Source organism: Lactuca serriola, chromosome 5 (genome assembly GCF_051521515.1).
Source record: "Lactuca serriola cultivar US96UC23 chromosome 5, Lser_US96UC23_V15, whole genome shotgun sequence".
NCBI classification, from domain to species: Eukaryota; Viridiplantae; Streptophyta; class Magnoliopsida; order Asterales; family Asteraceae; genus Lactuca; species Lactuca serriola.
Window position 1 is genome coordinate 363,817,579 of NC_136412.1, and position 11,083 is coordinate 363,828,661.

The 11,083-nt window shown below is 34.0% G+C and overlaps 1 protein-coding gene across 1 annotated transcript; it reads left to right on the plus strand.

Annotated features, from left to right (window-relative positions):
- Window positions 1-1,947: 1,947 nt before the first annotated feature.
- ATERDJ3B (DNAJ heat shock family protein) lies at window positions 1,948-5,000 on the plus strand. The gene is made up of 10 exons (XM_079004158.1): window positions 1,948-2,192; window positions 2,272-2,420; window positions 2,518-2,644; window positions 3,517-3,631; window positions 3,730-3,846; window positions 3,985-4,071; window positions 4,157-4,216; window positions 4,308-4,385; window positions 4,451-4,522; window positions 4,608-5,000. The coding sequence occupies exons 1-10, from the start codon at window positions 2,125-2,127 to the stop codon at window positions 4,764-4,766; spliced, it is 1,032 nt and encodes a 343-aa protein (XP_078860284.1). The 5' UTR covers window positions 1,948-2,124; the 3' UTR covers window positions 4,767-5,000.
- Window positions 5,001-11,083: the final 6,083 nt, after the last annotated feature.

Consider the following 11,083-nt stretch of genomic DNA (forward strand, 5'->3'; position numbering starts at 1 on the left):
GGTAGGAGTACTTACTAGTTCGAAGCTTGAAAGGTACCAAAAGGCCAAGAACACTAGTGTGTGTTCTTGGTGAAACTTGAAGATTCAACCTTTTGGAAAGATTTCATGGATAGAAGTGTGTTAATTCACTAGATTAAGTGATATACCAACTTGAAAGGGCTAGAAACACTTACTAGATGTTGATCTTGAAGAAAGTTTTGGATGATACTTGAGAGAGTTTGAGATTTGGATCTTGAAAGTTGGAAAAGTGATAAAAATAACTAAGTGTCACTTTTATACCACTTCCCATTAGGGTTTACGATCGTAAACTCCTTGTTTAGGTCGTAAACTCTAAACTTTTGATGTTTTGAAAGTTTAGTGTTGCACAATAAACCCTAGGGCATCCTCTCTCCTGATATCTCCTAAAGTGTTAATCCTGAAATACTCAAACTTATTCCAAAAAGTCTGAAAATTAACAGTAACTGTTATGACTTCTATTGACTTGACATGTTGTACATAATAGAAATTTCGGGTTGTCACAAGAGTTGCCCATAGATATAATTCTACACTCTTTACATTGTTATGAACAGTTTCGTATGACCTATCATATGAACAAGGAGGAGGTCACTCTTAGCAAGCTTCAAGGCCTTTTAAGGACCGCAGAAAGCAACCTAAAAGGCAAATCGGTTGTGTCTACTCCTACTACTATTGCCCCTGTTCTGGCAATCGGACATGGGAAAGGAAAGAAGAGGAAGGCTCCCTCCAAGAGCCGCAAGGGAAAGTCTCTTGATGGATATGCCCTATTGCTCTTCCACAAGAAGGCCATTGCAAACCTTGATATTTGTGATGGATGGTAAAATTAGGGGTGCAAATGAGTTAAGCTACTTGCGAGCTACTCTGGAATCTGGATTGAATCGTTAAAATCTCGACTCGAAACCTACTTTAAACGAACCCGAGCCGAGCTCGAGTTTAATATTAAGCTCGTTTATTAAACGAGCTTGAGCTCAAGCCTATGTCATTAAGCTCGATTAGGCTCGTGAGCCTAAACGAGCCTTTATATAATATAATTTATTATTATTTATATATATATTAAAATAAAAACATATTAGGGGAATTATGGATTTAGGGTATTGGTAAACGAGCTTCTTAACGAGCTCGAGCTTATTTAGGCACGTGAGATAAAAAACAAGTCGAGCCCAAGCCCCAGCCGAGCTTGTATAATTCTTTACGAGCTCGAGCCGAGCTCAGTACAAGAAAACTCGAATCGAACCGAGCTCGAGCTTCATATAAATTAAACGAGCCCGAGCTGAGCCTGGTCAGACTCGGGCTCGACTCGGCTCGTTTGCACCCCTAGGTAAAATATAAGATTATCTGCTTGCAAGGGATTTGATCCTATACACTATTTATATTTATATATAACAAAACTGAAGGCATACTATTATGATATCTCTAAAAATTCATGGTTGACTAACCTTATTGCAAAAAATTGGTGAAATACTTGTATCAAAGTTAACCACAACATCATTGTTGTATTTTAAAAACTTATATTTATAAACATTTCAATTATATATCAACTATATATTTGTATTCTACACAAAAGATTATAATTTTCGCATAGTCAATAAATGAACTAAGCCGACTATTATTTTAATAACATTTTATTATCAAATAAGCTGGTAAGTCCTGTCATAAAATAGTAATTTCATTCTTAAGCAACCACATAAACCAATTTTACGTTATTTATAATTCCATTCGTTTACCGTCCCAAATGGGCTATCATGGTCAAGTCTTGGGCTTTCCTGCGGTGCAAAACGCGTCGGCTTAAAATATGTGGCAGAATGCTATTGGTTGAGACAAGTGGAAGCGCTCTCTCATTGGTTACATTTTCTCAAGACCACGTCGCAAATATATTGACGCCTTGTGTATGTATAAACTCCGCCCCTGCCGCGGTCCGAGATTTCGACCTCACGGAGTGTCTGATCGCAGTATGATAGCCTGTGTGCATTACTGCTGTTGCTTGTGATTCTAGAGTCTCTTGTTTTCGGAGAATTTAGGAGTATACGTACGTCAGCATCTCCTAATTTCTGATATACCCGACCTTTGAGATTCTGATCGCGTAGGGTTTAGTCTCCCCCAATCTCCTTAATGGCGCATTGCAGATCCAACTTCTTCTTCTTAATCTATTTATCAATCTTATTGATTGCTAGTGCCGCGTATGTGCCATTTCTTTTCCTACATCTTTATGTTCCATTATATATTTAGGGTTCATCCTGTTTTAATTGATCGTTACAGAAAAAGTTATTATGATATACTGCAAGTTCCCAAGGGTGCTTCCGACGATCAGATTAAACGGTCCTATAGGAAGCTGGCTTTGAAATATCATCCCGACAAGAATCAAGGAAATGAGGACGCTAACAAGAAATTTGCTGAGATTAACAATGGTAAATGCCTCGTTTATGCATTGGATTTGTAAGTTGTGCGTTCCTTTTTATGTATTTTGGTTAATGTAAGCTTAACGTTTGTTTGGATTACTTTCAGCATACGAGGTGTTATCAAACAGTGAGAAGAGGAGTATCTACGATCGATACGGCGAAGAAGGTCTCAAACAACATGCTGCTGGTGGCGGTGGGGGCGGAGGAATGGATATTCAGGACATATTCAAATCGTAACACTTTTCACCCTGCCCTCAGTATATATTTTCATTTTCTGATTTTTATGTTGCTACTTGGTTGTGTAGATATGCGTTATTTGAACATCCTGTTAAACAAAAGTCCTGTAAACTATATCATAATGTATGCATTAAGTAAACATGCTAGTTTTTTATAGGTCACTGAAAAATATCTTAGGTTAAATGCAAACTTGTACAGAGTTCATTTGGTTTTGGGAAGAGTGGAAGACATAGTTTTATGGTGGTTGCCTGGTTGATGAGTTAACGTTCTATCTTGTAGAGTAAGCATTTTGTTTGGTGAACTAGCAGTACTAAAGATGTATTTTAATGATAGAGTAAGCATTTTGTGTAAACGGCTACAATGTTAGGAAATTAAATGAATAAATTTTTTGGGTGGATACACTGTTTTGGTAAAGTTTGATAACAGCTTCTTGTTAATATAATAAAATATGGAGTTTACAATGAAGCAAGAACGCTGGTTTGCTGAATAAACACTTAACACTTGTTTAAAGGTTCAAACAAGCTTTCTCAGTAAGTATTAAACACTGTAAATAAGAGTCGAACTGTTTTGGGCACTTTATCACGGAGAGTTTGCTACTTCCTTGTTACTTGTTTAGAGACTTTCCTTATCACGGAGAGTTTGCTACTTCCTTGTTACTTGTTTAGAGACTTTCCTTATCACGGAGAGTTTGCTACTTCAGATCCTCAGTTTAGAAGCAATGAAGTGCAGAGTTTGAGGATTCACAACATCCTTACAGATTGACTAAATAGTCTAGTTATTGCTTAGAAAAATTTCTCTCAGCCCAGTTCTAGGCTGGAAATCACACGTTTTGATTGCATGTAGTGACTGCTTGAAAGTTGTTTTGCAGGTTTTTTGGAGGTGGAGGAGACCGAGAAGAGGAGGAACGAGTGGCAAAGGGCGATGATGTAATTATTGACTTGGATGCAACGTTGGAGGATTTGTACATGGGAGGGTCACTAAAGGTAGGAAAACATGTGGTTATGTTTTTTTTTTTTTGCATATTTGTCAAATGGTTTCTCAAAAAAATTCTTTTTGCGATGTTTGTGTAAATTTAAATCAGGTTTGGAGGGAGAAGAACATTCTAAAGCCGGCTCCTGGTAAAAGACAGTGCAACTGTCGGAACGAGGTTTATCACAGGCAAATAGGTCCGGGAATGTTCCAACAAATGACAGAGCAGGTATAGTTGTCAAGATCATTATTATTATTATTATTATTATTATTATTATTATTATATCTCAAGGGTTTCATAATTTTCTCCTGTTTCCTATGATTACTTATACATATATGCTCTGCTTTTTCTGATAATGTTGTTCAGGTGTGCGAGCAGTGCCCTAATGTAAAATATGAAAGGGAAGGGAACTTTATCACTGTGGATATTGAGAAGGGAATGCAAGATGGCCAAGTAAGCTTTGTGACTTATGTAAAAAATATGCAGCTACTGGGTTCTGGAATTAACTGTTTAAAAATTGCTGTTTTTCTTGTTACAGGAAGTGGTCTTTTATGAAGAAGGTGAACCAATTATAGACGGTGAACCTGGAGATCTGAGGGTTAGTAGGAATCATCATCACCATCATATTATTATTATTATTATTATTATTATTATCTAGCTGATGGTTGTGAATCTGAAAATTTGGGCAGTTCCGTATTCGTACAGCAACACATGAAAGGTTTAGAAGGGAAGGCAATAACCTTCACACAACTGCCACAATAACTTTGGTAAATTTTCTCTTAATAGTATCTTCTTTTGTGAGATGACCTCTTACTTATGTTGTAATTTTTAGGCACAAGCACTTGTTGGGTTTGAAAAGAGTGTTACGCACCTTGATGAGCATCTAGTGGATATTGGCACCAAGGTATTATATTGAATGGATAATAATCCATCATAATCATAGCCAACATCTTATTTATTTGGTTGTTTTTTTTTGTTGTATGATTTAGGGAATTACAAAACCTAAGGAGGTGAGGAAATTGAAAGGTGAAGGAATGCCACTGCATTATAGCAATAAGAAGGGTGATTTGTATGTTACATTTGAGGTTCTTTTCCCTACATCACTAACAGATGATCAGAAGACAAAGATCAAAGCTATTCTTGGTTAGGCATTTTACATTATACATGTACGACAACATCATATCCAAACGTAAAATGAGTGGCAAGGCTTCTATAGATTATTTATTTAGATTTTTGTCATTAGCTTCTGGTTATCTTTTTATGTGTCCTACATATTTCAGGATGCAGGACCTCCTTGTAGGTTACAACTTCTTTATTAAATTCCCATTCTGTAAAATTGCAATATACTTTTCCTACTCTTTAGAATATATTCAGTTCACTTACTTCCTGATTTCACCTGGACTGCTGGACACGAGATCCTAGAAATAAAAAAACGTAGTAGCCTTTGGCCGTGTTTGACAATGAGTGTTTGAGTTTATTAGAGAGCTTTCTAGCTTTTGACAAAACGTTCGGTTAAAACAAAAAACTTTGTTTGGAAGTATGTGATTTTAACTTTTACTTAAACAAAACCTTCCAAATCTAAGAGTTATTTCATTTAGTGTTTAAGAAAAAAACTATTGAGCTTTTTTAATCGATTTCTAAAATTATCCTTAAAACATATTTTTGTATTTATCTGTTTTAAACGGTTGTCCTTTTAATTTAACATATTTCAAAAGTTTCTAATTAATTTTAGTATTTTACCAATCATTCGTCTAATAAATAAAAAATATAACTATCAACTAGTTTTACCAAACATGTTTTTAGACAATTTCGGGTCACTTTGAGCTTCTTATTTTTGGCGAACAACGTTTTATCATGATTTATCTGTAAAATTTTGATAAGATTTGTTGCTCTAAAAATATTCACACATAATTATATTTACGGTTACTTCATTTGGGGTAACTTGTGTGGTTCATCCTTAACTCTTTCTTTTAACTAGAAGGTCTATATGGTTTGATTCTGTTGTTTCTTCATTTGGGGTAACTTGTGTGGTTCATCCTTAACTCTTTCTTTTAACTAGAAGGTCTATATGGTTTGATTCTGTTGTTTCTTTGATCGTGCTGCATCTAAAATGATTATATTGCGCTTCCTATTTTTGTTTTAAATTTATTGTTTATTTATAATTTTTAAAAAATGAAAAGAAATCCCAAACCCACCCCACGTACATCCATCTATCATTTGTAATCTTAGACATAACCCACTTCTTTTTCTTTTCTAAGTTCTTGGACATAAATTTTTATATTGCCGCCACCAGGATACCGTGATCACCTTTTATCCACCACGTTTTTCAATTTTAAAGTTGTCGACAACTCTCACCTCTCATGTTTTCATCCTTTTATTGTCAAACCATTTAAATTAAACCATAGAGATCAATAATTAGTGCAATCATCATGGTATTCCACCCAATATTCTTAGCTTAAGTCTAAATCATCCGGTCTAAGGCAAACTTAGTTCACTTAAACTAACACATTGATACCAACTTGTAACTAGGAATGAGCAAAAACCAAACCACAACCGAAAAACAAAAAAAAACCGACATAACTGAATCCGAAAAACCAAAACCAAAGCAATAACCGATGGTTTAGGTTTGAATTTTACAAAAGCCGAAAAATAACAGACTGGTTTGGTTTTGACGTATAAAAACGCCCATAAAAACCGAACCGACCCACATATATATTATTGATTATGTTTTAAACTTTTAGTTTTAGACTTTAAACTTTATCCCTTTAGTACTTTATGTATATTTTCAACAAACTGTTAATCTTGTTAAACTTTGATCTTTTGAACACTTTTATGTTTTTAGAATACTAGAATTCGTACTCTTTCTTTTAGTATATTTGACGTAGATACAATACTATTTATCGCAACGTACTTTCATTGGGTTTGAACCCAAAAACTAGAAACAAAACAGGAGCTTAGAAACCCACAGTTTAAAACCAAAACCCATAAACCCAACCCGAAAAACCGAACCATGCAAAAACCGAACCTATATTGGTTTAAAAACCGAAAAATCGACTTTCTACAATTTGGTTTGGTTTTAGCCAAAAACCGACCCATGCTCATCCCTACTTGTAACGCCATCATTCTTGAAAGATATGAAATCTATTAAAAAAGATAGACAATGTCCCAAGGATCCAAAAATATTTAAAACTTTTATTATAATATCAGAGTGTGCTTTGTCGAAAGCAAAGTATAGTTGGCTGGACAAGCCTACAAATACGGACATTACTTCAACATAATACTATCTTCCAACAAGTATCTACCTTCCCAAATGTTCATGTCTGACCTAGGAAATCTTATCTTTACTCTTGTTAGTCGTGGATTCACGTCGTTTTATAAAAAGGCCAGACTTTATGCCTGGTGAGCCGATGAGTTTATAAAATAATAAAATATTTGAAATCCGTAATAAACTTACATGCATAAATTTTTGTAATAAAAATATGGCATAACTTGTTTAAGAAAAACCAATTTCATTATCCACCGTTATCATGTTCCAGTTATATTACTAGTATTGCACAAACTCATTTCCTCTGCATCCATATCCCTTAGCGAACTTTCTGTTAGAACAATTGGTATATGAATAAGATAACACAAAGCAGTTTCAGTAACTGTTGGACTGATTCCAACATTCCCCAGATCAGTGAGAGTGTAGGCACTGGAGTCGTAATTGCATCCATGATTCTATGCCTATCACATGAGGCATAGCTCGCAACTATAATTCTGATATCAAATGGGCGCAACTAATGTAGATTATTTCGCGTCGACAAAAACCTTCAATAGAATAACCATCTATCAACAAACATTTATTGAGCATATCTCCTTGTAGTAGCTGGTGTAATCCCCATTTTTGTGTATATATATATATATATATATATATATATATATATATATATATATATATATATATATATATATATATATATATATATATATATATATATATATATATATCCCTACTCTAATAAAAGAATAGTTTTAATCTCATTTTGACATGTGTCATCCTATTAGGCCTCCTAATTAATACATATTTTATTTTTCTTTTGCCATGTGTCACCCTATTAATCTTCTAATTAGTGCATGCCACTTGTCAATTTATTAATTCTCCATTTCAAATTTCAAATTTAAATTTACCACTCTAATTACATTAAATTAATAACATTAAAAATAAAATAAAATTAAAACAAATTATAAGGTGATATAATTTCAAATATTTATTTAAATTAACAATTATAATTTTTATAATTAAAAAAATATCTACTAATTAATAATTTATTTAAAATAATTGATTAATTTTGAGTTTTCACTATGAAAGTTGAATTAATTTTGTAACCGTGGTTCCCACGGGTTATAAACTAGTATATATATATATATATATATATATATATATATATATATATATATATATATATATATATATATATATATATATATATTAGGTTTAAACCCGTGCACACCACGGTTAAGGAAAAAAAACACTACTGAAACTTATTTTTTTTTTTCAGAAAAATAATAGCAGTAGTTGTCGTTGCAATTATATCATTGTAGTTTCAAAATATATTGTTATTTTAAGCTTATCTTGTGAATTATTGAAAAAAAAATAGTGATAGGCCCATTCCTATTACTATAAAAAAATCTAATTTTAAACTGCAATATATAATAATGTCACTTAGTTATTATTATTTTTATCAAGCTAACGGTTTTCTTATTATTTATTATCGTTTTCTTATTATTTATTATCATTTTTTTGTTGCAATTAATATTTTTTTTATTTTAAGACTAACTTATATGTTTCAAATTTTGAATAAAATTAAAAATATCTATTATCAAAAAGACCAATAACCCAAATATTATTTCCAGAACACCTGAACATTTGCCTTTTTATTACCCATTGTATCAAGGAGCAAATCCATTTGAACATTTCCATTGACAATTGTTGACAAATTGTTGACAAATCGGCCCCTATAAAATATTCAATCTGACCTTTCATTGTTTAAAAAATCATAAAGAACAGGAATACCAAACAAATGCATCCACAGAGTAAACAATTATGCACATGAAATCCTTTTTTCTTACGTTCTCTCCGTATTTAACTCTTTCGATACAACACCCTGTTTCGAGTCATATCAAAAATTGGGACCGTGACATGAAGATCAAGTATCATAAGGCTTTGGGCTTTGGGGAAAGAGAGGGTTAGACCCATTTGGATATGGGTAATGTAGATTATGTGATCCTAGAGTTCGGTTTGTGCTTTGGAGTCAAAGGATAAAATGGGAAAAGTAGTGTTTTGGACTTCTTTTATAAATATGGATTTTAGTTTGAAGTTTTTAAGTCAAAAAGTAATTATATAGGGTTGTAGAGCTCCTCAATACATTTCCGTGGATATAAAGATCGTCGAAATCGGAGTTGAAACGAAGAAGTTATGACCGTTTGAAGTTAGGACGGTTTTGGGTTAAGCTGCGTACAATGGCGTACGGGGAAGTATGATGGGCGTACTAGGGCATCATTGAGTACGCTGGGCATACACGGTCAATGCCCAAACCCTATTTTCGTGGTTTGAGCCATATTTAAGCTCTTTAACTTCCCTAAACCCATTCCATTATCAACCTCGACCTCTCTAACACCCTCCCATGAAAACCCTAATCCTAATTTGAGCTTTCTGAGCAAAAGAAGGTGGCCTTGAGTGCTTTGGAGTGTTCTTAGTGCATCTTGGAGAAGAAAGATCTCTTTGGAGAAGTGTTGGTTGCATTAAAGCTTGTAGATCCATACTTTTTTCACATTGTTTTTTATTCTAGAGGTATAAAGTTTGAATCTTGATGATGCATTTGATAGATCTAGCTAGTCTTGGGTGTTGTGAGATTTTGGTCACTTTAGTGCATAAAGTTTATATCTTGAAAGTTTGTGACCTTGTTATGGGTAAAGTTGGAAACTTTATCCATCTAAACATTATATTGATTCAGATCCAAAGGTTGAAGACTTAGACTTAATGATTAAGTTGAAACATATATACTTTTGGTCCCTTTGAGACTTATAAACTAGATCTTGGTGGTTTTGACCATTCTAATGGAAAATTTATCCATTGTGGAGCTTTAAGGAACCATAAAAATGTGATCTTGGTCCTTCTATTCCTTCCATGAAAGTGTCATGATGTCTTAATGGATTAATAAGTTAAGGTTTTGCTTTTTGGACCTCTTCTAGACATGAAAATTCATAAAGGTGGAAACTTTATGACTTAGAATGATGTTGTGGGGCTAAATATGAGTGTTATATGAAAGGACTTAAGAGAATAAGCACTTAATGGAAAAGTGCCATCTAACCGAGTACGTTGGGCATACCTTTGAGTACGCAACACGTACTCATATGGGTTCTCGATTTTGGATGGTGAGTACACTATGTGTACGAGCTGGGTATGTCGGGCATACTCAGCCTGAAGTTGGACTTATTAACTTTGACTTTCGTTAACTGTTGACTTTTTGACCAAGTTTGACCATGAGTCAAACTTGAGGATTTTGGGATATTAATTAAGATTTTATCTGGTTCTGGTGTTAGTGGATTCATAGGTACAAGCAGTGCAGAAAAGGGATCATATCGTATTGTTTTAGAGTTCTTCATTTCAGGTGAGTCTTCTCATTGTGCTCGTGGGTTGAAGACACCAATGCTGGCCCACTAAATTTTGTATGTAGGATGCCTGTTGTCCTTGTGACTCTTATATGCTTGCCTATGTGGTAGTATATACGTGCTGACCAGCTAGGTCTTATTATTGTTACTGTGATATGTGATACTGTGTGTGTTAAGACTTTGAGTAGTCTCCAAGGTTACTGATAACCCACAGGGTGTGCTGTTTGCCCACCGAGACTTCGGGTAGTCTCTAGGGTTGCTGATAACCCATAGATGTTTATTTGTGATATGCTATGTGTGGTATTTTGGGATACTCTCTAAGCTTTGTGCTTACGATTTATGGTTTACATGTTTCAGGTTTTTCTTATATTAAAGGAGGAGCATGACGCGATTGCATCGCATCAATGTGGGACTTGTGCACATGATAACTTTTAATGATAATCTGATAAATGTTTTAAGATCTTGTAGTTGTGTTTTGAATAAACACTTATTGTTTTAATTGAAAATTTTTGGGTTGAAATTTGGGACGTTACAAGTTGGTATCAGAGCCTCGGTTTGAGGGATTCAAGCATACTCTCAGGTGTGCCTGGACTCAAACTAAGGAATTGATGAAAATTTTCTAAAAGAAAATGATTTTCTAAAAAGATTTTTAAATAAAAGGGGTGCGCTGTGTGCAATCAACCGAGCTCGAGTAAGTATTTCCCAAAATATCCATACTTGCCTTACATTCCATATTTGACTGTTGTTATATGTGTTATTGTATGATGTGCATGCTATAAATTAGGCTAAGGATCTACTCAGGATTGCATGC